The sequence below is a fragment of the Pogona vitticeps genome, chromosome 2 (genome assembly GCF_051106095.1).
Source record: "Pogona vitticeps strain Pit_001003342236 chromosome 2, PviZW2.1, whole genome shotgun sequence".
In the NCBI taxonomy this organism is placed as follows: domain Eukaryota; kingdom Metazoa; phylum Chordata; class Lepidosauria; order Squamata; family Agamidae; genus Pogona; species Pogona vitticeps.
Genome location: NC_135784.1, coordinates 264,588,079 through 264,615,427, shown reverse-complemented (window position 1 = coordinate 264,615,427; position 27,349 = coordinate 264,588,079). Strand labels below are relative to the sequence as shown.

The window sequence follows — 27,349 nt, the reverse complement described above, 5'->3', positions numbered from 1 at the left end:
CTTGTTCGAGAGTAGGCGCTCGGATGCTCGGAGTGCTTTGAAAACTGCTAGAAGTTCCAGGGCATTGATGTGCAATGCAGCTTCTGGCAGAGTCCAGTGGCCATTGGCTGTGAGGTTCAGGCAGTGCGCCCCCCAGCCCGAGAGACTCGCATCCATGGTGAGTTGGATGGAGGGCTGTAGGGGTCCGAAGGGACAACCTACTAGCAGATTGGAACGGAGTGACCACCAAGCTAGTTGCTCCACCAGCTCCTGCGTCACCAACAGCAGCTTTGAAGGTGGATCGACGAGTGGATCGAATGAGTCCTGGTACCAAGATTGGAGAGGTCTCATCCTCAGCCTGGCATGTTGAACGACCGCGGTGGTGGAGGCCATAAGTCCTAGAAGTCGCTGGACAAGCAAGGCTTGGACTTCTGCACCAGGGGTGAAGTACGGTAATAAGTGATGAATCTTTAGGATGCGGTTATCTGGAACAAAGGCGCGGCCTACGACTGCATCCAACACGCCTCCTATATAGGTGACTATTTGAGTAGGTACCAAGGTGGACTTCTCGTAATTTACCTGCAAACCAAGGTTGGAGAGAAGAGATAAAGTAAAGTCAACTTGTCGAGACAGAGTTTCAGCAGATGACGCTACCAGCAACCAGTCATCTATATAGGGAAAAACTATGATGCCTTGTAAACGTAAGTAAGCAGCCACTGGAGCCACACACTTTGTAAATACTCTAGGCGACGTAGGCAGCCCAAATGGGAGTGCCTTAAATTCAAAGGTCACTCTGTCTAGCGAAAAACGGAGGAACCGACGGAACTCAGGGCGGATACTAATATGAAAATAAGCATCTTTTAGATCAGTGGTTCTTAACCTTTGTTACTCGGATGTTTTTGAACTGCAACTCCCAGAAACCCCATCCAGCACAGTTGGTGGTGAAGGCTTCTGGGAGTTGCAGTCCAAAACTCCTGAGTAACCCAAGGTTAAGAACCAGTGTTTTAGATCAATGAGAGCAAACCAGTCACCTTGTGTGAGCATATGTATGGTGGAATCTAAGGAGACCATTTGGAATTTCTTGGCCGTAATGTAAAAGTTCAATGGCCTCAAATCAAGGATGGGACGAAGCCCACCATCTTTTTTAGGCACAGTAAAGTACCGAGAGAAAAAGCTAACAAGGATGTCCGGGTTTTCCACTAACAATGGCATCCTTGGAAAGTTGCTTCTGCACTTCCTCACACAAAACAGGAGAAGAGGCTGTGTCTCTCAAAAGTCCTGTGCAAGGCATAGAATGAAATTCAGTGGCATAACCAGTGGCAATGATAGTGAGAACTCAAGAATCGGAGGTGATAGCCCTTCAGGCATCAAAAAATTGTGCTAAACGAGCACTAGACAATGAGGGTGCTGGTAGCTTAAATAGACTAAACTTGCTGATTAGGCTTGGGATCCTGCCAACGGGCTTGCTGGCGTTGCCTCAGTCGGCTGGATTGTTGGCGTGGTCGGCTCCGATAAGAACTTTGCTGGAACCTAGGTCTGTCATAGGGTCAAGCAGAATAAGACCTACGTGATGAGCTCTTCAAAGTAAAGGTAGGAGCGATGACTTTGGCCGTTTTATGGTGGTCAATAAAATTTTTCAGGTTGTCATTGGTGGAAGGATCGAATAGCCCTTTACCATCAAAGGGCATGTCTTCGATTTTCGCTTTGACATCCTCCGCGAGGTTGGCGGATCTAAGCCAGGCATGCCTCCTCAGTGCTACAGCAGTGACCAACTGCTTAGCAGAAATATCAGCCAGGTGACACACAGCCTCTCTTTCTTGACAAGCAAGGGCAACCGCATCTTGGTAACTTGCCAAAGCTGATGTCTTCAGATCTTCCGGGGTGGCATTGATCGCTGGAAGAGCCAAGCTCCACAGGTGGCGATGATAAGCCCCCATGGCTGCCAAATAATTGGCAACACGAAGAGAAAGGTGGCAAAGGAGTATTGCCTCCGTCCTAGCGCATCTAGCTTTTTGCCTTCCTTGTCGGATGGAGCCTGGTTAGCTCTGGTTCGAGCGGCAGGTTGCGAGGTGTCAATTACCCAAGAGTTTGGGGGTGGGATGTAGCTGAAGAAAATCTGTATCATCCCCATGAACTTTGTAGAGGTTTTCTGCACATCTTGGGACCAGCAGGGAAGCTGAAGGTCTAGCCCAGTGGTTCTTAACGTGGGCGATAATGCCCCCCAGGGGGCGATTTCATTTTTCAGGGGGGCGGTAGAACGAAAAGGGGCGGCGTGGGGGTGCTGGAGCAGAAGGGGGGCGGTAGGGGGGCGCTGGAGCAAGCCAAACCTGTGAAGATGGCTGCAGCCTTTTTACAGTATGCATGAATATATATTTTCCTCCAATTTTAATTTAGTTTCAGACTTTTTGTCTTGAAATTTTTAGTTCCTGCATTTGTTTTTATGCCCTTTTTATATTTCTCTTTGCGTCTTAAAATTCACTTGCAACTAAATCATTAAATGTTACTTTTGGGGGGGCATTTCATTTTCTTGGAATTTAATTTTGTTTTCAGGGGTCATTGGATTTAAGTGTCTTAAATAAATAAATAAATAAATAAATAAATAAATAAATAAATAAATAAATAAATAAATAAATAAATAAATAAATAAATAAATAAATAAATAAATAAATAAGATATCATCACCGCGGGGAGGGGGGGCGATTATAACTTCCTCAATGGCTCAAGGGGGCGTTTGTTTCAAAAAGGTTAAGAACCATTGGTCTAGCCCATGTCTCTTTTGCCAAGGTGAGGAGGGAAGGTATGAACGCCAGCTTGATGGGTGCCAGCTGATCTTTAACCATATCCTCAAAGACCTTGTCCGATTTAGGCAAAGTAGGTTGCACTACAGACATGTCCAGTACCTCTGCCATACGCCTAACTAACTGAGTGTAGGCAGTATAGTTCTCTGATGGCGATGGAGGATGACTGCCAACTGTGGGTACTTTAGCAGGGGTATCCGGCGGGGGCAGTCCAGCCTGGTCATCCTCATCAGACTCTGAAGCCGAAGGTGGGAATGGGCTGTGGTTAGGAGACGAGCCAGGCGAACCTTCCTCATCCTCAGAGCCAAAATCCAGAAAGTCATCTCGGTCGACACAAGGATCTATCTGGGATGTAGCTGGGGGTTTTTGAACAGGAGGAACCGAAGGCATGGTGGAAGCAGTCACAGGTGGGGCCAAAAACTGAGGAACAGCAGTCGGACCTTGGCAGGTAGTTGCAGCATAAGGTGAAAGTTGCTGGAACTGTTTGCAAAAACCCTGCCACTGCTGGAAAGCCATGAACGAGGCTACATCAAACGGAGACAGAGTAGGTCCGCTGAGCCCGAATGGTATTGAGCTCGAGGGCTGTTGGGCTGGAGCTAGTGGAGGCGCAGGTGCCTCGGGCTCGAGGTGCTTAGTTTTCCTCTTCTTCTTACGGGCTGGTTCTGTGGGCTCAGGAACCTGAATCACTGAATGAGCTCGAGGAGAAGCCCTGGCTGGTCGAGCTGGAAGGCTTTCAGCTGGAGAAGCTGGAGCGATTGGGCTCGAGGGTGGTATGAGCTCAGCTGGAAGTGGCATGAGCTTGACTGCAGGAAGGACTGGAGAAACAGCCACTGAAGCTGGACGTTTCCTCTTAGCCTTAGTTGGGCTCGAGGGAGGTCTCGATGTGGCAGCGGCCAAGACTGTCAACCTCGAACCAGAGGAGATCCTCTTTCATCTCACGGGAGAGTGCGGTAATGATGCCTCAGACGGCGGCACTCTTAGGGGGTCCATGGCAGGCGGGCCTAAGGACTTTGACCAAAGGAAGGCTGTGAGCCTATCCTGCCTGCGTTTGAGAGCTGGCTCCGTAAAGGCTTTACAATAGGCACAAGAAGCCAGTTTGTGCCCCCCCCAAACAAAAGAGGCAGCTGGAATGGCCGTCTTTCGTTGAAAACTTCGTGTTGCAATCAACACAGCGTTTGAAAGGAGGCTCCTTTTCCATTAACAGTACCTTGTATCAGAGAGTAGTCAGTACAAGCCAAAATATCAAAACCGGGAGGTCAGTCCAAGGAAAACTTTTTTGCTTTCCTTTTCAGGAACAGAGGGAGAAGCTCCAACCGTGCTGCACACAGCGGCGGCAGGAAACGGAACTGGTGTGCTCTGTGCCCGGGTAGTGATGTAATCTCCGTGGGAGGTCGCTCGGCACAGAGCTCTTAAAGCTATAGAAGCCTCCGACTTTTCCTGCTCAGCCGCAGAATACCCATGAGTGTGATTCACAGAGGACATGAAGGAGAAACAGGTAATACAAATACACTGGGTTTAAGTTAGCATCCAATGACTAGCTGATTTTTCTCTGCCTCTTAAACAATGTAGCAATTAACAAATACAGCTATTGAAATATCACTGAAGTGGTTGACTCAAAATGGTAATAACCAATGTCACTGGATCGAGTACTGTTCTACTGTGGAGTAGAAAGGGGTACAATTCCCTTCCCCTGCAGAATCCCACATTCAGCAGCTGACACACACTTCCTTTGGCTGTTCAGCCAGTCTCCAGCAGGAGCATGGGCTTCCCCAGTCTCCTTGGCTGATCACTCACCCAGAAAAGAAGCAAGATAGGCAAACCCATGCTCCTGCCAGAGACTGGCTGAAGAGGCATGTGAGTGGACTGGTGAGTGGGTCATTGATCAGGCAGGCAGAGGTAAGGAATGAACCAGCATGAACCTGAGGTTCATGCTCATCTGTACTGCAGAGCAGTGGAACCTGAGGCCTTCCAAGTGTTACTGATTCCACTCCCATCATCCTCAGCTAGCCTGGGCAATGGTGAAGCTTTAGGATGGTAGCAGTTTATCAGCATCTAGAAGATCAGAGATAAATCTTGCTGTAGAAATTCATCATTATAGTGATTGCACACAATTTTTAATACTTAATTACAATAAAGGTATTGTGTGTGTCTGGATTTTGCATTTTGTTCTTGTACCAATATAGCCACCCATATTTTTGTATTTACTGTATCAGTAAAACAGATGCTACTGTTTGAGGAACAAGTCTCAGACATTATATTTGAATTTAGAAAATGTGATAATATACAGTATGTAAAGCCAAGGTCCTCTGTTACAAGATGTGATTTTCAAGGACTGGATATCATCTCTCTCTCTCCCAGGCAATAGCTGCTTACAGTACCTTTAAGTCACATATAGGTTCGAATTCATATATTTTATTATTGGTGAAAGGAAGTTGACACTACTACATGTATTCCCATCTTTAAATCTATACTCATAGACTATATAATCCTTTATTCCCTGGAAGTGTGTGCAACAACCCACAGTCTGGAGAGGCTCCCCACATCCAGAGGGAGTTTTGAGCTCATAAGCTTCCCTGCTTCAGGTCAATCCCTGTTGCTCTGAAATCAGGAGTGCTTGAGGTAGAGTAGTGGTAACTTGGAAGTGGCTGGTACTCAAGTCACCTATAAAAAAGGAGGACAAAACAAACATACCAGCCCTTTTGAGAACATGGGGATTTAGATCCACTGGCCAGGATCCTGTTCAAGGCATAATGTAATATTATACTGTCATAAATGTGCTGGACATTCCATCCTGGAAATAAGAACTACGCAAGGCAATTGCAGTGTGGATAACACTTCCACCTTGGTGCAATTGTAGCTACCATGTGTGTAATATTCAGTTATATCTGCAGTTACACAGAAAGATTTCAGCCACTCATTCCAAAATTACCACCATTCGGCCTTGGAAAAAGCCTCATTTGCTACTTCATGTCTCTCCTACCACCAGCAGTGGTGTAACAAATGAGTAACAAATGAGACTCATAGGGCTTTGGATTTGTTCCTCTGGCATAGATTCTCCTCCTTCATCTTCACTTAATTGCTCTTCTAGTATATCTTTATGCAATAAAAACAGTATATTTCAAAAAAACTCATCATGACTGAATCAGTGCAGGATTTCAAGCTATACAGTAATTTGTTCTTTAAAACCCCAACGAATCATTTAATCAAGCACATTTCATTATAAGAAACAATGGCCTAAGTGTTATTTTATCCCATGTTTATATTTTGAACAACGGTTCCATCAGGCATTTTATTTAAAAAATAATGCTTATTTTGCAATTGATCAACACAAGGCTAACTTAGAAAGGAAAAGTCTGAGAGGGGAAAGCTCATTTAATTAATTTACAATAATTTACAGCCATTTTGTAAAAAGGCATTGCAATTTATCAAACTGGAGAATGCCTGGCTACTATACAATTATAGTTACAGAATTTAAATATTCAAGCTTGTGATGAAAAAACGGCAAGGTGGTCGCAGTGTACAATGTAAACAAATAGTTTTGGAACGTGAACAACGTCCTTGACTCCTTGTTTTATTTTTTATTCTTTAAAAAAATCTTCTTGATTCTTTCCTGAAATATGATCACAGGTTAACATGTGAATGCTCATCTACAAACATAATTTAAATTGTGTTCAGGATAAAACCACTTTGATGAGGAGTTCAGATTAAGATCCAGTCTGAATGGGGCAGTGTTGAGGTCCCTGTAAAAAGTAAACATCTTTTTCTTAAAAAAAATGTGCTACAACATTTGCAGCACAGTGCAGCATTAAAACTTTAAATACAAAAATATCTCTTCTTCTGTTGGGATAATAGACATAGCATATTGGAAAAGTAGTAACAATACTGCTACTCATAGCGTATCCGGTCCATATTTTTCAAGTCATGTAAGGCAATTGCTGTGTTAGTTTATTGTGTATGGCTAAAAAAAAAGTTCAGGAAATGTTAGTTTTTGCTATGTCTTCCGACTACTCCACATATGTTCTGGTGTACTTTTGTGATCTGTTGAATGTTCAAATGGAGATCTGTGTCCTAATGGAGATCGTGAGTCATATGGTGATCTCTGATCTAATGGTGACCGAGGACCACTACTGGAAGCTCTGTGGTCCATTTGCCAGTCGGAGTGGTATCTATAATCCCTTGAAGATTTATGATGGCTGTAGTCTGAACTAGATCGATGATCCAAAGTTATTTGATGATCTGTGTGTGATCGACTGTCTTTTAAGCTTCCTTCGAGACTTGACCTGTGGTCTCTACTTCTGTGGTCATCTAGCTTTCTATGTTTATTGTCACCATAGTATCTGAAAAATAAATAAACAATATTAGTGAAAGCCAACTTAAAACAGTACACCTTTTAAGACCTTCATCACAAATTATTATTATTTTTAAATGCCTTCAGTTTCCTAAAAGCAAAACTATACTTTTGGAAGGATGGTGAAGACATCTGTCGTGGGGTGGGGGAAGTAGCCTAGATGTTCTGCAAATAATGAGGTAAGGTTGAAACAAGAAAAGATTCTTAAAAGAATAGATGCAGAAAGCATGATTCAATTGTACTGTTGTCCTATGTGAGCAGGATAGTACAGCTACTAATTACAGTACAGGTGTATATCCCTGTTTCCCTCAATTATAGGGAGTATGAGTAAATAGTTTTATTTTTTAATATGAATACAGTGGTGCCTCGCTTAACGAGCACCCCGTTTAACAACGAAACCACTTAGCGACGAAGAATTTGCGATCGAAAAAGCAATCGCATTGCGATGTTTTAAATAGGAAAAAATCACTTTGCGATGATTGGTAAGCTGTTTCGCTTACCAATTATCGCATAGCGATCTTTTTCCTGCAGCTGATCGGTGGTTCCAAAATGGCAGCCGGAAAAAAACATGGCCGCCCGCTGTGTTTTGGGATGGATTCCTCACATACCGGGCAGTGAAAATGGCCACCGTATGGAGAATTTTCGCTTAAAGGTGAGTTTTTTGCCCATAGGAACACATTGAAGGGGTTTCAATGCATTCCTATGGGCTTTTAAAAATTGCTTAGCGATGTTTTCGGTTAGCGGCGATTTTTGCTGCACCGATTAACATCGCTAAGCGAGGAATCACTGTACTGTATCAGCCTAGACCTATGTGGGATATACAAATGATCACAGAAGGGGTTTTTCTTAGGATGGTAGAAAGGAGGGAAAGAGTTAATTTCTCTCCTCCATACCCAATCCTGTCAACAATCTGTTTTCCCTACCACTCTATCCAGTGCAATGCCTATTTATCAAAACCAGCACGCGATGCACAACAATTATTTAATATTTGAGCCCGTGAATATAAAGAATCTTAGCAGGGTGATATGGGGCTTAGTGACAACTAAAATGAGACGTGCTGGCTAAAAGGCCGAAGAGCATAAAGTTCAAGTCCTACAGAAAGAAAAGCCTTTTCTCATGTTTCTAACAGGCATCTTCTGTCAAATTTTTGAACACCAATGGCAGTAAGTAATTTCAGCTCAACTTATTGTAATAAATGAAAGGAGAAGAATTTCTTTTCCATTCAAAACTGTTACCAGCATTACAGTTTGCTTGTGTGTAACAAAACAGCAGTGAGAATGGGGACAGAGGAGGAGTGGCAGTACCTCTCAGAAAGAGAGAAGCAAGTCAGTCCGAACAAGTTGGATGCTAAAGTATAAGTGACGTATTTCACAAGGTGATCTGTGTAGGCATACTCATGGGATTTTGTGCCTGCACAGACATCGAAGACAAACTTCTGCTAAGAAGAAATACCTTACCTACCCCCACTGGTACTAACCCTGGGAGAGACTATGAACTTGTCAATATCCCTCAGGTTTTACTTGAAGTGGGTCATTTAGTTGTTTGGCAGGACCACCCTGTGGAGTGAAAGGATTAATTCTCCTACCCACTATTTTGATGCAGCTTCTCCCCATTACACAGCTGCTATTATTTCAAGAAGAGAAACTGGACGTATTAAAAGATTTTAACATGACACCTGTTTTTGACACTTATAATGGTCAGCATTTTCAGAATTCAAAAGACCTGTTACTTTCATTGGTAAGAAATAACAGGGCAGAATAATAGAATAGCAGTGAAAGGCAGGGCTCAGTAACTGGCCATCATTTAACTCACCTGTTATCCTGTTTATAGTGATCCCAATCTCTATGGTCCTTTCCATTGCTAAAGGAAGAATACGGCCTTTTTCTGCAATCACTTTTTTTGTAGTTGTCTCCATGAAGTCTGTCTTTATGATGATCATGATACTGTGCTAAGTGCCTGTCTGATGAATAACTGTCTCTGCTACTATCATCATGATTTGTGTTCTCTTTTAGTCGTTCCACATCTGCTTAAACAAAGTACACAGATTTGTTGTTGTTAATGCATCAGTAATTGAAATTACTATCTGAACAATAAAAGGGCCAAGACTACAAGTTTAGTTTGTAAAGAAATACTGGCTATCTTTGGTGGGCACAGAATAATTAAAAAGCTTCACTACAAAAAAACCACACACACTTATGAGCAACAGTAGCTGAAATGTTTTTTTAAATTATTTTTCCTATTGCTAGTACTTACTGCCTACTATATGCCAATCGTAAAACTTGCAGCTCCAAAAACATTTAAAACGTTTTTTAAAAACAAAATAAATAAAAATAAAACGTTTATTGGAGTAACAGCACAGTGTCACATACTGGTATCATGCTGGCTTTGCTCACAAATACTTTAATACAGAGATTTGGAACTGGAATACTGCAATAAAATTTATATGAAATGATATAAATTGGTAATTTATAGTGATATAGTGATTAGCATTCAAAGTCAAGCTTCTTACCTGGATTTCTATTCAAATGGGTATTCATACTACTGCTAAGGTTCTGTTCATTATGCTGCTAAAAGAAATTTTAAAAAATACATAATTCAGGTTTAATCTGGTAATAATGGAGCTTGAACTATAGCTCAATTCATGAAGGCGCAATAATAAATAAAAGCTTATTTGCCAAGGACAATGCTGCAGTCTGTAAATACAGACTGTAAATCATTTTTTTTTAAAAAAGGTATACCTGAGTTTCTTGGCGTTTCTTTATTGCATGTTTGTACAATTTATGAAGTTTTCTGGCATCAAATTCCGTAAATTTGGAAACAAAAATCCACAAGTTCCTACAGTTGGGGAGAAAAAGAAAATAATTTAGATTTCCAGTCTTATGAAAATCCATTAACAAGTCATGATCCTGATTATATATTACAGTATTCCTTCTGTCTTACTAGAGAACAAATTTCTGTTTTAAATATTAAATTAAAATTAAAACTGCACAATTAAATTTGGAATAAGCAGACAAACGTAATTCACAATAGAAAAAATACGTCAAATTGAGTTACTTGCTTTCACTAGTGCTGAATCACACTAGTGACTTAGCAGAGTGGAGTCTCCACCCAGTGGCCGTAGAGTGTATTTCATATGTTACTTGGTTATCACTTTGTGACTTGCACCATGAAAAGCACAACAGATTTTCTGTGGTCTAGTTTTATGGCCTTTTTATCAAAAGGCCCTAAAAAGTTGGTTACCCCCCCCCCACAAAAAAGACTATTAAAAAAGTTGACCAGGCAGTTAGCCCTAATGCCCTTCTAACCACAGGTATTATAGACAGATACAGCAGCATAATGATGAACATGAATCTACCCAGAAGAAAGGTTTTGGGTACTTTGCTCTGATTACTGCCAAGACACAAATGTATCACTGACTATGCAATCTTTTCAGTAAGTTTTATTACTATGCCAACACAAACTTGGCCAAAGTGCTGCTACTCTTTTCCTCTGATTTTCTCCTTCAAAATTAAGTATTACCAAAGCTGTTCGTCTCACAGGTAAAAGAGAAGGGGACAGAGTGACCTGTGAGCAAATGAACAGGTATACTGGGCCACTCTTCAAACTGCCTTTTAGAAGACAAGCTACCCCATCCACATTTCTGGTGAAACAGACTGCTATTCTAACTCTGGCAATGCTGACAGTGCTGAGAGAGCTTTGGTCTCCCCTGCCCTTAGGAGCCCTACAACAGGACAACTGGGAGGGAGGGAGGGAGGGAGGGAGGGAGGGAGGGAGGGAGATTTGAGCCCTCCCTGCCTCTATGCTTACATAGGCATGAGTATGCAGCCAATACTAACTCACAACCTACCCTTTCATGTGGTTGCCAGTACCAAAAGGTTGCCCACGCCTGAGAGTTATGGGCTAGCCATGGAGTAGTCAGTCTGTCCCATAACTACTACCAAAAGTAGTTTGGGGACAGACTAATTTTTTTCTGAACAAAAGTATAACACTTTTTGTGGTTACTTACTTTCTCCACTGTTTGATTTGTTCTGGATTTGTATATTCTTTTAAACACTCTGTTATATGATCTCCAATTTTGATAAGACATTGTCTAGTATGTTCCAGTTGTTCCCTTTCTGAAAGACCTTTCTCTGGTCTATCCAGTTGTTTTAGTGCTGCTTTGACAGGCCTCATTCTTTCTTTGCACTGTAAAGATAACAAAATGTGCAGAAAAGGCTTATCATTCAATTAGGCAACCTTAGCAGTGATGTCTAGTCGCGCTGGCCACGTGACGATGGAAAATGTCTACGGACAAACGCTGGCTCTACGGCTTGGAGATGGGGATGAGCACCACACCCTAGAATTGGACACAACTGGACTAAATGCCAAGGGGAACTTTTATCTAGCAGTGATGTACCTGAACACCTGTAACATGAACATTTTTCCTACTGTTTTTCTTTTACTGTATATTTTCTATGACAAAGGATAAAGCATTTTTACATTTTCAAAATTAGCAATGAAAAAAAAATCTTACTATACTGAATGTCTTCTGATCCAGCTCCTCAGATTCTTCAGATATAGGAACTGGCTCACTGCTTGCTGTTATATGAACAGGTGTATCTGCTGAAGGGGCTTTTTTTGTTTTGTCCTTGTTGTCAGGTTTGAATTCATTTGTCTACAAATAGAGAATAACCAAGATTTCTAAAGTGATTATAAAGAATGAAAGCACAGCACCGTTTCCCATGTAATATTATGAAGAAAGCAATTTTACCAACAGAGTGAAATGTAGAACAAGGCACAAAAGACTCCTCCTCTCCTGGACACTTTACAGTCTCAAACAAAGTGAAGCATGCACATAGTAGAGGAACAAAATGCACAGACCACTTATAAAGAGGGAAAGAGGCAGAATGCCATTTTAACTTCATCACCTTGTCTTCTTTCACTTCCTTTTCTTTTTGTATGTATTCTTTTGCCTTGTTTTCTCTCCTATCTTTCATCTCTTTTTCCCTCATCTCTTTCTTGTCCTCTTTTTCCTTTTTGTCCCTTTTCGGATCCCTTTTGTTTTCCTTGGTCTCTCTTTTGTCATCCACCTCCTTTTTCATGGTAGTATCTGCATCAAGACTTTCTTCAATTTCTTTTTCTGTTTTCATCTTTTTATTTGGATGTTTCACAGAAGACATTTCATCCTGGCAAACAGATGAATGTATATTACAATGAAGTCTACAAGGTTCAGATATTATTTTTAAACTATCTACCTACAGGAAAGGATACAAGAAACTATATTATAATTTGCCATTCTTTTCTGAAGGGTTCTTCGACTTTGTCCTATTTTTAAACTATTGGCAAAAGTCACTTGTTCAACTATACATTTCAGTGGAACATGACATGGAGATGGAGCTAAAGGGGATTAAATCACTCCTTTTTAAATTCCATTTCACTTCATGTTGATTCTATGTACAATTAGCGATAAACATGCTCTATGTCAGAATGGGCCAAGTGTTCAAAGTTCACATTCAATCTTCACAGGCTCCCCAGAGTCCCCCCCCCCCAAGTTAAAAAAAAGATATATAGTCTGTTTTGCTCTCACACCAGGACTGAAAAGTAATGGTATCCTGCTTCTGGCCTTGTGGGGAAGTAGTGCCTCAAAACCACCCCACCCACCCAAAAGGAAACTGTATTTGCCCAGGAACATGCTTGTTTTTTGTTCAAAAATGGCAATTTTCAGCATTTCTATGCCCACTGCAGCCTGTGTGGTGTGGTGGTGGGATAGAACTGGCCCATCTGCCCTCAGACCTTGCCTACCCCTGCTCTACATGAAATTGTCCTTGAATAATGCTTGGAAACTGCAGCAGGTGCAAAATGCAGAAGCCAGGGTACATTCAGGTGTGCACTTTAAGACCAGAGGCACTGAACTTACACGAACCTGCCCTAGCTTCCAGTTTCGTTCTGGACCCAATTCAGGGTGCTACAGAGTCCTAAATGTAATGGGCTAGAGGAAAGTGTAATTTGCCTAATCCATTTATTTCTGTTGACTTTTCACGCTTGCTTCAGATTGGAGATCTAGTTTATCATAATGACTAACATCCCAAGCAGCACACAAGAAGCCAACTTTGAAACCTTGCCCGATTTGTCAGCTTCCTCTGGCCTTAGGTTAAGCCATTGTTTTCCCAACCTCAGCTCTATTTTAAGCTATATGGGATGAAATGCTACTGAGTTCAAAATGATTTGTATTCAATATATTCACCTTGCTATCCTCCTCTTCCTCTTCCTCAGACTTATCTGAAGGGGTTGGTGATGTGTCACTCTTTATCTCCTCCTTCATCTTTGCTGCTTTTATGGTCTTGCTCTTCTTAATTCTCATTTTTCTTCTCTTTGAGCCACCCTGAATATCAGATAGGCATATTAGCAACTCAAAGTTTTAAAGGAATGTGTTTTATTAGTACTACATACTCCTCAATTCCTTGGAGTCATACGTATTTAAATAACAGTGATTACAAAAAAGAACAGAACTAGTATAAGTAAAGAAAATTAGGTTTAAAGAAAGCTTATATTAGATATTCACAGGAGCACAATTTTATATTTCATTTCAAAATGGAGAAAGCCAAATACAGATATACTGGGATCTTGCTAAGTGTGCACTGCAATGTTATCTCCTGTGAGCAACAAAATAACTTACTGCTCCAGATAGTCTTTGGGCTTCCTTCCTTGCAAGGTCCTTATTGAGTAATTTTATGAGGTAGTCTGCACGAGTCTGCAACTGCTTGGCTTGGGGCTTCTTATCTGGATCATCTGGTAAAATCTGAAAAGGGCAATTTGGAATATTTCACACATGAATGTGGGAGGGGGGAGCGGAATGGTGTATTTAAAAAAACATATGCACATTTGTCAGCTGAATTCCAGGTGAGATGCAGATGTTTTAAGGACTTTTAAAAATAAGACTCCATTGTGTGTGTCCTTCAACAGAAGTGCTCACAACATAGTTTCAAATGACAAAAACTAAAAATTCCTATTTGCACAGGCCATCTTGGCATTCATTTGGGTCATGTTGAAGTGTGACACACATCCCTCTCATGTGTACATACATGCACATCACATTTTGCATAATCAAGAAATGTAGTTCTGGATAGATTATACTAATAAGTCAGACTTGGTTCTTACAGTGTGGGACAACTTTGCTATGGAAACAAAATCTACATTCAGTCTCATGGAGATATGCACTTCATCAGTTCCAGCTGTCCCTGTAGAATAGAGATCCTCCTTCCACATACCTCACCACAATGATACTAGTTCTTAAATTATTATACAGTGCAGCAAGTCTCTAGCTGTGGCTGATGAGAGTTTTCCATGTTATCTCCCTCACTGAAATGAATACTGGAATTTTAAAAAAGACTTTCAACCCTTGCATGTTTATTCAGAACATGAACATAATTAGGCACCTTTTTATACCATAATTTCTACCTCAGGTAGACACAAGATACTAGTTCCTTTTTAAATTCCTAAGGAGTGCCAAAATACATATTTAAAAAATTCAAAACAAAACTCTCTGTGTACCTAAGACTCAACCAATTAAGGACACTGAGGCCTCATTTCTTCAAATGGGACTGTGCTGTAAATATGCTGTTTATAGAAGTGACACAACTAAAGCCTGTAATTCATCTTTGCTCTTCTATATCATCAGATAGTGGAGTTATGCCTTAGTGTTTATTTGGGGTAAAGAAAAGATACAAAAAGTGGGGGCGTGTTTTGAAAGGACTTTATTGATGGTGTGAATTTCTTCATTTTGGGTGTTGTAGTTTTTTTAAAATTTATTTATTTATTTTTGCTTTAAACCAAATGAACTGCTCCTGGACAGCATAATACCTTACTCAACACCCATAACAAACAAACACATCCTTAAGGTGAATAAGATGGTCAGTCAAGAGGACAAAAGGTCCCTCGCAGAAAGAAGGTCCAACAGTTTTCGAGGGATATAAAGGGAACGTTGAAAATAAATGTGAGAGGGGAAAGAATATACAGTGTGGAGAATAAATCAATAAAGCATGTTTGATATGTACAACTCTCTCACTCCGATGTTTCCATATGTATAGCTACCCTACTTTTTACTCAAGCAGCAGTTTTTGATCTCTTGAACAAAAGCATGTTCCACAGATGGAAAACAGGACTTACCTTGTGTGTTAAATTGAGATCTGGGTCCATTTTTATCATTTCCCAACTACCATATCCGTATTCATAAATGCCTATTAGAAGATTAGAGTCATCCTCCTTGCCCCAATCCATATCAAAATGAGCTGCCTTAGTGTGACAAGGAATGGTATACCTATATGGAAAACAACAGATTCATTCAGAAGCTATTTCTAAGTTATCTTCCTTAATAAAAAAATACATATAATTTGAAATTTGACAAAAATGAAATATGAACTGATGAATTGTTTGTTGATTACCGTTTTGTTCCAAACTTACCTGAAAAACACATCGTTCCTCCCTCAATTTATTTTTGTAAAAATTTCTGTGAGGTAGACTGATATATGATAGGACAAACTGACCCAAGGTCATCCAGAGCACCTTGGATGAGTGCTGATCTGTACCCACGTTTCCTCAGTTCTTGTCATATTCCAACTGCTATACTACACTGGCTCTCTTCTTGAACAATCTCACTCTTCTTCACATTTGCACTAAGACTGGCTCTACCAAGAAGGTATCAGATGCATAATTAAGCTGTGGCAAAAGCTAAGTGGTGCTGTGAATGGGTGAGCAGAGATGGTTAGGCAGAGTCTACCTCTATAACTCACTGGCCCTTCCAGGGTCCCTGCCAGGGCTAAGTGAAGGACATGGACTGGATCCCTTCTTTTGTACATTAACCAGGAGTGAATGTTTCTGTAGAGTCAGGAGGCTGAGAAATCCAAGAGGGCAGCACGAGGATAGAGGCGGGAGACAGCCTATCAAGGAAGGGAATATAAGAAAGCTGGTGGAAGAGCGGGGGGGGGGAGTAAGCAGACAAGGAGAGGAGAGTCAGGTTCTGAGGCATATGTCAGGTCTGTGGCTTCCAGGTGCAACCCTCCTTTGGCAGATTATATTCCAGACTAGCTGAAGGAACTCAGACTGGAAGAGCCCATGGAGACCCCAAAGACTGAATTTAAGCAGCAGGATGCCCAATGGGAATTAAAGCCAGGACAAGTCAGCTGGGAGGACTTGATTCCAGATCAATGCCACTGTCTGTGCCGAGACAGACAGTTCCCGCAGTTGTTTCAATTGGCATGGGACAGAAGAGAAGGGTGCTAAGAGCAGACGGGCTTTAGCCCTGTTGAAGAAGTGTTGTAAATTGTTCCTAATAGATGTTGTGTTTATTCTTTGGATACCAACTAGTTTTCTGAAAAGGGATAGATGACACCAGGGACCTTTGTGATCCCCATTTCCACAGAAGCAGCATGCCCCTTCAGAGATGCTATGAGTAGAATCATGTATACTTTCTACACATGGTATGATAAGGACCCCCTAGTATAAATATATTAGAAAAGCAGTAACAAACAAACCTCTTCCTTTCCTCTGGATCTGAAGGAATGGATTTGTGCAAAGGCTCTAGTTCTTCCTCATGTGCAATTACTAGTTTAGCATTGACTTGTACTCCTGATATTCTGAATGTTGGGCCTTTAACTTTGCCAAGTCTGCCTCCTTAAAATAAGAATACAAAACAAATAAATGTTAGATCAATTTTATGTCGCAGTTCCATGGTGTAAACTTGCAAATAAATGGGACCTCTTCCCTTACAGATATACAGCAAACCATGAATGTAAATCTTACTACAACATTACTGAACTCAAAAACTGGCAATATCATCTAAGGCAGTGGTTCTTAACGTGGGCGATAATGCCCCCCAGGGGGCGATTTCATTTTTCAGGGGGGCAGTAGAACGAAAAGGGGCGGTGTGAGGGCGCTGGAGCAGAAGGGGGCGGTAGGGGGGCGCTGGAGCAAGCCAAACCTGTGAAGATGGCTACAGCCTTTTTACAGTGTGCATGAATATATATTTTCCTCCAATCCTAATTTAGTTTCAGAGTTTTTGTCTTGAAAGTTTTAATTCCTGCATTGCAGTTTGTTTTTATGCCCTTTTTAATATTTCTTTTTGCATCTTAAAATTCGCTTGCAACTAAATCATTAAATGTTACTTTTTGGGGGCATTTCATTTTCTTGGAATTGAATTTTGTTTTCAGGGGTCATTGGATTTAAGTGTCATCAATCAATCAATCAATCAATCAATCAATAAAAAGATATCATCACTGTGGGGAGGGGGGCGATGATAACTTCCTCAATGGCTCAAGGGGGCGTTTCTTTCAAAAAGGTTAAGAACCACTGATCTAAGGCAGTGGTCCCCAACCTTTTTCGGTCCGTGGACCGGCTGGGGAAGGTGGGACACCCCTTGCGCTTGTGTGCACGCACAAACAAGTGCTCACTCTCTCACACACGGGCGCCCCTGTACATGCGCAAATGGCAGCGCAGTGCTTATCTGGGCATGCGCGTGCTCGTGTGCATGCGCAAACAGTGGCATGGCGCTCACATGAGTGTGCTGGAGCGCGCGCGCAGCCGCAAACAGGCTGTGTGGGGGGGGAGGTCTGTCTTGGTGGTCTGTCCGGCTCAGGCTGGGTTGTGGACCTCTGATCTAAGGTACCATATGGAATCTGATGTGCGTGCAGGCTACTTTTATTTTTGAATTTGGCCCGTGCTGTATTGTTTACCTATATGCTGTTTTTCTGAAGCACCAGGTATTATTATTTGTAATGTGAAATTGGCCAGATAGCTTGGTGAGTTCGTTATCTGGCTAGTGAGTCAGAAATTGGGAGTTTGATTCCCACTGTGCCTCTTGCGTAGTTTTCGGCAAACTGCACAGTCCCAGGGCACACCAGGAAAATGGGGATGATAAAGCATTTCTGAGTATTCTATATACTTGGAAACCCTGGAAAGCGTGCAATAAATCAGAATTAACTTGATGGTGTGTAATTATTATAATGTGATATTATTACAACAAATAGAACATGCTTCAACTTCTGATATAGCAAAGCAGGAGCTACTAAGGAAGTTGGTTACTCTACCTGCTTTTCACAATTCACAATTTTATATTTGGCATAGGTTATACCCAGGAATTCATTAGTATAGAAATATAAATGGGGAAGTTACAGATGTCACTTGCAGCAATGGCTACAAAAAATATTGGAAACATAATAGGAACAACTGCCAGCCATATCAGTAATAATAGCCCCATTTACCGGCTACACTTCCTAACTCTAAGACATGATTAAAGATTAGGACTGTGTGTGTGAGTGGAAAGGCTGTTACATGAACCCTATCTGTCACTTTATACATGTTCTAATCTCTTGAGAGTCCCTGGACTGCAAAGAGAACAAACCTAGCCATTCTGAAGGAAATCAACCCTGAGTGCTCACTGGAAGGACAGATCCTGAAGCTGAGGCTCCAATACTTCGGCCATCTCATGAGAAGAGAAGACACCCTGGAAATGACTCTGAGGTTGGGAAAGTGCGAAGGCAAGGGGAGAAGGGGACGACAGAGGATGAGATGGTTGGACAGTGTCATCGAAGCTACTAACATGAATTTGACCCAACTCCGGGAGGCAGTGGAAGACAGGAGGGCCAGGCGTGCTCTGGTCCATGGGGTCATGAAGAGTTGGACACAACTTAATGACTAAACAACAACAACAACAATTCTTGTCACAGTAGTCAAGCAACCTATACCTGCTCTTTCCTGTCCAGATGAGTTATCCTTTAGAGCCTTGATACACCCATTATGTACTAGCTCTCCAAGTCGTCTGAGGTCTATCTCAGATTTATCCACCAGTTCAGCATCTCTAGCTATGGCATCTAACCTGTAAAATAGCACAAATTTTATTTACAATGATAATTCCAATACACTGCATTATTTTTCACAACAGAAAACATAAAAGGGAGCAGTGCTAGTTATTCATACTACATTTTAATGAGGAAATATACATAATTTACCCTCTGTATAACCTGATAGTAGCTCTGTACTTGTAGCCAGTACACCGTGGATGTTGAACAGTTTTAAAGATACTAGCTCACTCTTAGCCTTATCTGGAACTCTAGTAAGGAATTGTTGTAAGCTGGACCCTCATCTTATTGCGCCCGCTTGAATTCCTGCCCTGCTGTTTCTCTCCCTCAAAGCTTTTTCCTGAGCATTACAGATAGATTTCTCCCCCTCCCCCACAGTTTACTCATATCCACTGGGATGTTGCTCTTGCACCCCCAGAACCTTGCATTAGCAAAAAAGATCTCAAATCATGCAGCATCCCTTGCTAGGAGAGCAACGTGTGATGGGTCCTAAGGCTCAGTAAGATGAACAGGATACATTCTCTTACCTAACTGAGACATATGTGCTCTAACTTCTAAAAAAATATTACCAAAGAGGCTTGTGCCCAATGGACCATCTCTCTGGGGCTGAAGAAAATTTAGAGAAGGAGCCAAGTGATACAAAGCCTCTCCTGGGCTAAGGGAAAACAATCAGAGGCTTTATAGTTGAAGTGCAAAGGTCACATGGCTCATGACTTACTCGAGTGGTAAGGAAATTTGTGATTAGCTCTTTTGTGGCAAAGAATAATCCCCACAATCTTCATTTAATCAGTTTCCTATTATTACTAAGTTTGGAACAAGAAAAATCCTTAAATGAACAAGTTGATAGAAATTTTGCTGCTCATTTGAATGCAGTACACAGAGGGACAGTCTAAGCCAAGATACGTACAACTGAAGTAAGCCTTTCTGTTGAGACATCAAAAGAAAACACTGTTGGATTAAATAATACGCTCCATACATGTGGGGAGACGGATTCAAACCCTCTTAAGACTTATATTGGCTTTTAATACCTATGAATATTTTTGCATAGTAAAAGTCTACCTACAGCTACCGTGTTTCCCCGAAAATAAGACAGGGTCTTATATTAATTTTTGCTCCAAAAAAAGGCATTAGGGCTTATTTTCAGGGGATTTTTTTTCAAGTACAAGAATCTAAATTTATTCAAATACAGTCATATCAGCACAATGGTGGAGGTGGGGTTTCAGTTAACTAGGGCTTATTTTTGGGGTAGGGCTTATATTATGAGCATCCTGAAAACTCATATTAGGGCTTATTTTCAGGTTAGGTCTTATTTTTGGGGAAACAGGGTATTTCCATGGTTTATTACAAAATCTAAAATTAATTCTTGTCCTCCTGGAAAATATTCAATTGTCAAGTAGAGAGCTTACCTTTCAAGAGGGCCCCCAAATTTCTTGTAACTCTTGATAAACCTAATAAAAAAAGATTTGATAAATTAAGTACTAGGTTTTTCTATTACTTTTGTTTGTGATACACATAAACCAGGAAAATATGCTGATCTGTTGAGTTTTACCATGCATGTAAGGGGATTTTTTACTATTTGCATTTCTCTCCCACTATGTGCAAATTGTCCACCACACAACTGATTACATGATCAACTGAACAAAAAAGGAATCATGATGTGTATGACAGGTAGCCTGAGAAAGAAACACATTACTTGAACAAGTTGCCCTTCTGCACTCCATGATCTCAACAAGTTATTGGCTATATTTGCTATAAATAAAGCAGACTGTATAAATTTTACAAAGGAAAAATGTTAGGGAACTTCAACAAACAAACAACATGTCCACACATAAAATACTTATGGATGAATATTAATTTGCTTCTTAATGTAAAGCTATGTAAACAAAAGCATTACATTGATTTTTAAGACAACTTTTGAAGCCAAGGATGGGTGAAAGTGAGGGGGAGACATAAAATTATGGCTATTATAATAAAAATCCAGCATTCAATTAATTTTTAGCCTACGGAATAGATTTTAAGAAGAATGTGCCCTACCTTTTCTTTACACTTAACTTTATATAAACTTGTTTAAATCAATCTCCACCAAGCAGTTTTCATTTTAATTTAATGCATGAAAGGGAAATGCCATTTTAAGACATATGTAAATGAACAAAGAGACTTAAAATAATGAATCTTGAGACACCACATAGGTAATAGAAGAACACTTCTATATTTTAAATTTAGGTTCATGAAAGCAATTTCACTGAAACTTTTTCTGTGTGTCTTTCTAGTCTTGGCCTTATTGTCCATCCTTACCTCCGAATCTCTGCATCACTAAACCCCTTAATATTTTCCCGTGGAATAGTACGTGGTCTTCCACGTTTTTTGGGGCGTTTTCTTTCTGAGATTGAGTCACTATCTGATCCAGAATATCTCCTGTTCCTACAGCGTCTCCCTTCATTTCCATTAAAGCTGATCTATATTGAAAAAGAACAAGAAAGCACAAGGAGCTCAAACTTGATTTTAAACAACAGTGTCTCAAATCATAGAAAGCAATGAGAACAGGAAGACATTTCCAAGATAAGACACACCTGTTTTGCACAGTTTCTCATTCTTGGAAGTAAATATATTTCTTCCAGTTCCTTTTGTCTTTCCTCCTCTTCTAATCTTCGCCTGTGCACCTCTGGAATGATTTCTTCCCAATTCCTTGAATTTTGTTCAGGTTCCAAGTCAATATCATCTTCATCCATGTTGGAGAAATTAGCTACCTGTTAAAACATATGTTTTGTTTTATATAATTACAAATACTGAAATCCTGTTAACAGTTGTGCAAATGGCATAACTCTGGGAAGCAAATCACTTTAGTTGTGCAATCCAACATGCGACACATAATGCCTATGAGGGGATCGCAGCTTACGACTATTCACATCTAAATGTTACTCTGTTTGAGTAACTTCACAACAAGATTTCAGGAGTGTCTGTTTTCATATATTAATGCCAGAAGGAACAATATAGAGAGAAATATAATAAGCTCCTGCACTTAATATACTGCCTTAAACCCAACAAACTCTTAGGCATGCTTGAGATATCTGTGTTGGATTTAGCCCAATATATTTGCCCCCCACCAAAAGACTGTACTGAGAAGTGTTCAGATTCACTCTTCCTATCCTGTTTTCAGCTGTGAGTTCGGAAAGATGCTGCAGCTTACAATTCAAGACACACACATCAAAAGATGCAGTACAGCAAGGTGGTTGTGAGAGAGAATTGACAGCACACCAATACAATGTTAATACCAAAAAGCAACTCAGTCATATAGCATTCTATCAAATGGGCCACCTTGGGTCCTTTTAAGGTGAAAGGCATGGTAAAAATATTCTAAATAAATAAAATGAAGTGTCTATATTTGTTTGACCAACATGCTTCAGCCATCTTTTCTCCTTGTCTATCTTAGAGAAACGTTACTGAAAAACTTGGTAACTTATAGCACAAACCTATTCATATTTATGTGAAAATGAGAAATACTGAGTTTAAGGGAACATATTTTAAGTAGGTATGGATTATAGCCATGCTCTGAGACTGTTTGTTTAATAAATCCAACAGACCTAAATCCAACATCACCCTGAAAGAATGAAAATCCTCATTAGTACAGTGCAGCACCTATCTGCTTGCTTGTCTTCCTCTTTCAGACTTTTCAACAAATCTCTGCCAGGCCCTGAAGGGAGTAAGATGATACTCTAGGCCAGCCTCCTGACTGGAAACCAGCTTTTACAGTTGGCAATGCTGGAGGAGCATCAGTTGTTTTTCTCAGAGACAACAAAAGCTAGCAAGTAATCATCAACAGTGCTGGGGCTAGGCAGGAAAGAAACTGGAGTTGGGTTGCTTCTCCACTATGAGCTGTGTTTGGAGTCTAATTTGTACGTATTGGAGCAAGTGGGAGCGGTTAAGATATCACCTCATCCTGCAGGAAAACTGTCATGGATACTAGCCTTACACTGACTCTGAAAATGTGCAACCACTACTGCAATACCTCTTGCTTTAATACAAAATATTAAAGTGTTCAACTCTCTATTTTCAAAGCTCAATATTGCACCAACAAAATAAAACACTAACAAACCATGGTCTCAAAGAAGAGGCACAAAAATTCTTAGTTTTCTAAAATGCAGTAAATCCTGAAATTCAAATATGGAAGAATTTCCTGATCCCCATTACTGGAAACTTATAGAAAAATATAATATAGGTCTCCTAGTCAAAGATTTCTAAATAGGTTAAAGAAAAACAACAACTGCATGAAAGGAAATGTAACTAGGTAGTGGCTATATAAAACTGTGTCGTTTTATACCGTATTTCCCCGAAAATAAGCCCTACCCTGAAAATAAGCCCTTTTATGATTTTTCAAGATGATTTTAATATAAGCCCTACCCAGAAAATAAGCCCTAGTTAAGTGAAATCCAAGTCACCAAGAGAGACTTAAAACGTCTTCCCCCTCCTCTCCCACTTCCCTCGCTTGCAGAGGGGCTGGGCAGCCAGGGACTTGCTTCTTGGCTGCCAAGTTCCCAACAGCTCTTGGGGCTTGCACCTCTGCAGTGTGCGCACTCCCCCCCCCAGCGTGCCCCCAGGCAAGGCTAACAAAGCACAAGGTTGGAGGGGAGGAGCGATTTCGGAGCTCCGCCCCTCTGCCAGTCCCCCGCCCTGCCTTTATTTTCCCCCCTACCCTCTTTCTCCTACCATAACTCTTTTAACCCTCCTCTTGTTCGGCTCCCTCTTCGGTGCTTGGTGCTGCTGGCAGGGCCACATGTTGAAGCAGCCACCGCCCTTTCTTCCACTGGGCTTGGGGGCTTCAGACCCCGCCCCCTTCCACACCAACACCGCCCCCTTCACTGCTGCCATTGTTTCCCTCGAAAAAAATCCGGTGCTCGCCAACCCCAATGGGAGCCTCAGGCCAGGCACTGCCACTGGAGGAACCCGAGCCACCACCATGGCGCCTCCTGGCAGCGGCAGAGGCATCCCTGGGGTAAGTGGCACCGGGTACATTTAAAGAAGGGGAAGGAGAACAGGAATAAATTAATAATAACAAATAAAATAAATGATGGTAACTGAATAAATGTAGATGTTCTTTAAAAAAATCCCCTGAAAATAAGCCCTAATGCATTTTTAAGCAAAAATTAATATAAGACCCTGTCTTATTTTGGGGGAAACATGGTAGATATATTTAATATATGCTAAAGAATAAGAAATTGTGATACCTTGAACTGAGAAAGCAACTCATCTCCCACGCTTAATGGACCAGTTTCATTTTCCCGTGTTTCAGCTCTTTTCAAAATTTCATCTATGTCCATTTCCTGAAAAGGTAAATGCAAGTGATGTAATGGAAACGTTGGTTTGAGAAGACAAATAGATCAGCTATTGGGACATTCAGCAACACGTACCTGTGGCTCCTGTTCTTCACCTTCTGGTTCCTTAAAAAGTTCCTCAGCACCAAACTTTAAAATAGCTGACAGCTCCTCTTTGTTGAAAGGAGCAGAGCTGAAAATGAGACAAATAATTTTATTTCAATTATTATCAACAGAAAAAAAAATCCCACTGCCTAATTCAATTCAATGTTTCTAGAATTCTAGTATTCTGAAAGACTTCCTAGTGTACACACTTTTACCTAATATCAAGGCACAAAAATGTGTTTCTGATAGAGATGTTCTCTGGAGGGGAGTGCACAGTAGGAAAAGGAAAAGCATGTGAGCAGTGGCTCAGGAGCAAAACCACAGAAAAACTGTTCACAATTGTAGCAATGTGTGTAACATGCTGTGGCTAATTATGGCTAACTGATGAGATGCTAGGGCACATCTAAGTTATGCAATCAGGCATATGACAAGCCACATGACTGAGATATACCCCACCATCTCATCCATGAATCATAATTAGCTAAAGTAAGGTACAACAGATCTTACGTGAACACCAAAAGGATTCTGGCCATTTCTTTTTCTTTTGTACTGTAATTCTCAGAATCCCTCAGATTACATGGCTATGATTCTTTCAAATGTTGCACTGGAGCCAGGAGATTTAGTCCACTCAGTTGGAAGCTACACTGCAGGTGCGCATCTTGAGAAGCCTCGTAGCACAGCAGTTAAATTGCAGCACTGCAATCAAGACCCACATTTGATCCTGACAGGCTCAGATAGCTGGCTCAAGGTTGACTCAGCCTTCCATCCTTCCAAAGTTGGTACACAGTGTCCAGCTTTCAGGGAGGGGGCAATGTATAGCTTGCATAATTAAACTACAAACTACCAGGAAAGTGCTTCAAGTGCTGTGGGGTGGTATATAAACAGCACACTTTGCTTTACATCTTAGACATTAGTCTGAGGGGTTGAATAGCTCCCCTCCTGGTTTTTACACCACTTGAGTTGTTTCTGCCCTTGGTCAAGACCCTAAACTTGCCCACAGAACCCTTCCAAAAATGAAGAATTATTTTTAGGACCTTTCCTTTTAGATAAATAAAACTTCCTAAATAGTATACCTAGAAGGTGCAGAGCCTGTGTGCAATACTGTCTTCCCTGTAGTGTCCATCCTTTGAATGACCAAATGATCTAAAACCATCTTCTTTTTAGCTCTTTCCAGGATATCTTCTTCTACTGATCCCTTAGTGACCAGTCGATAAATATTAACCTAAAAACAAGCAAAGGTTTCAAAGAAATAGAAATTAGCATGTCATTATATTTAGAAGTGTATTAGATTGAAATGGTATTGTGTTTTTATTCCTCTAAATAACACAACTTGCACTGATTATGTGTTATGCAGTCCAAGGAACCTTATGCCAAATAAAACATGTGAGCCTTTACGGTGAAACAAGACTCTTTGTTATCTGTAACATAACATGGATCAATTGAGTAACAGGCCTTTAACGTTTTTAAATGAATAACATGACATGGCGCAAAGATTGCAAGTTTACAGTGAAAACAACACCAGAGCTCGCCTGTCCAAATACAAGGTAGCCATGACAACCCAGATTAATCAAGTAAAAATGACACAGGAGATAGTTATCTGTCAACTCCTGGAGTGCCCTTCCACTACATTCAGCCTACATTTTGAGATAGAAAACATTGGCTACAGAGAATGACGCAAGGGCCAACACAGTGCCTGGCAGAATTTAAACAGTAATATTTTTCTGCCACTTTGTTGGTGGTACTACAGAGGGTTTTTTCCCCCATGAGAGAATATTGCTTTTGCTGATATACACTGATATACATTTTTTGTTTAGGTTAGCCTGTTTCTCTTGGGAACTAGCCATATTACTTGTGAATAAGAATCTTCATACAAGTATCTCTGACTTTCTGGTATAAACCATTCAAGTACCTAAACCAAAAACCTCATACAGATAAAGACAACTGAGTACATGCATCTGTAAGAGACCACCTATACATTCCAACTATGTCACCAATGAAAAAAAATGAGAACATAATAGGAAACAATTAACTAACAATTATGCTGCTGAGAGTAGAAAGGCAGGCTATAAATATTTTAAATAAATACATACAGGAAAACAAACATTTAAATGGACACCAAGACAATCCTAAGAAGCTATTTAAAGTCAATGCCAACTTAGCAAATATAATGCCTTATACATAGTTAGAACTGCCTTGTTATACCACATGCATAAGTAAAAAAAAAGGTCCATACAGAATTGTAATAAAGCAGACTGATCCTGTTTTGGCCTAATTCAGCTACTAAATTAGGAGTACAGGTTTAAAATATATACCTGCTTCTTTTGTCCAATCCTATGTGCTCTAGCTTGTGCCTGAAGGTCATTTTGAGGGTTCCAGTCAGAATCAAATATAACTACAGTATCAGCAGATGCCAAATTTATACCCAGGCCTCCAGCTCTGGTAGAGAGCAAAAAGCAAAAGTCCTAAAATTAAGCGAGAGGAACAGATTAAATAAAAAACTGTAGGACACACCTAACCAAAAATTAGTAGTGAGTTCTGCCAAATAATGCATATATTAACTTGAATTTAAACTACTTAAACATGAAAACAAACATTATAAACTTGCTCTCTAAAATGTACACCATCGAAACACATTAGACTGGAACCAAAAATCAGCCTTGCTTAGAGTAAACCCACTATAGAGATTTAATTTATTATGACTAACTTAGGTTCCACTGTACTACACTCTAAGCCTAGCTTAAGTCTGAATCCAAACATCCCAATGCCACAAAAGTCTTACATTCAAGTTAATATTTTACTCTAAGTGACATGGTTCAGGAGAAGGTAACTGAAGAATCTAAGAGACAGAGCAAAACATACAAAGAAAGGTGCTGAATACAAGAGCTCTCTCGTACAAAAGGGCAGGGAAAAGACTAATGCAAGACCTAGTAGCACCAACTTCAGTGATGAAAAAACATATAACCAAGGCTTTCCTTGGCA

General features: G+C 40.6%; 1 protein-coding gene across 2 annotated transcripts in view; it reads right to left on the bottom strand.

The window, feature by feature from the left end:
* Positions 1–6,131: 6,131 nt before the first annotated feature.
* Positions 6,132–27,349, bottom strand: part of CHD1 (chromodomain helicase DNA binding protein 1) — a 59,324-nt gene continuing 38,106 nt past the window's right edge. Inside the window, exons 19-37 of one of the 2 annotated variants that reach the window (XM_020793223.3) lie at positions 26,683–26,832; positions 25,444–25,592; positions 24,362–24,458; positions 24,179–24,274; positions 21,527–21,703; positions 21,252–21,412; positions 20,363–20,404; positions 18,843–18,973; positions 16,635–16,773; positions 15,271–15,421; positions 13,781–13,903; positions 13,349–13,486; positions 12,033–12,290; positions 11,639–11,779; positions 11,132–11,310; positions 9,864–9,960; positions 9,635–9,692; positions 8,938–9,148; positions 6,132–7,114 (exon numbers count right to left, since the gene is read on the bottom strand). In XM_020793223.3, the coding sequence (XP_020648882.3) occupies positions 6,769–7,114; positions 8,938–9,148; positions 9,635–9,692; positions 9,864–9,960; positions 11,132–11,310; positions 11,639–11,779; positions 12,033–12,290; positions 13,349–13,486; positions 13,781–13,903; positions 15,271–15,421; positions 16,635–16,773; positions 18,843–18,973; positions 20,363–20,404; positions 21,252–21,412; positions 21,527–21,703; positions 24,179–24,274; positions 24,362–24,458; positions 25,444–25,592; positions 26,683–26,832 (2,844 nt within the window). In that variant the 3' untranslated portion in view covers positions 6,132–6,768. The remainder of the gene's footprint in view (positions 7,115–8,937; positions 9,149–9,634; positions 9,693–9,863; positions 9,961–11,131; positions 11,311–11,638; positions 11,780–12,032; positions 12,291–13,348; positions 13,487–13,780; positions 13,904–15,270; positions 15,422–16,634; positions 16,774–18,842; positions 18,974–20,362; positions 20,405–21,251; positions 21,413–21,526; positions 21,704–24,178; positions 24,275–24,361; positions 24,459–25,443; positions 25,593–26,682; positions 26,833–27,349) is intronic. The other variant, XM_020793225.3, reaches the window with a different exon arrangement.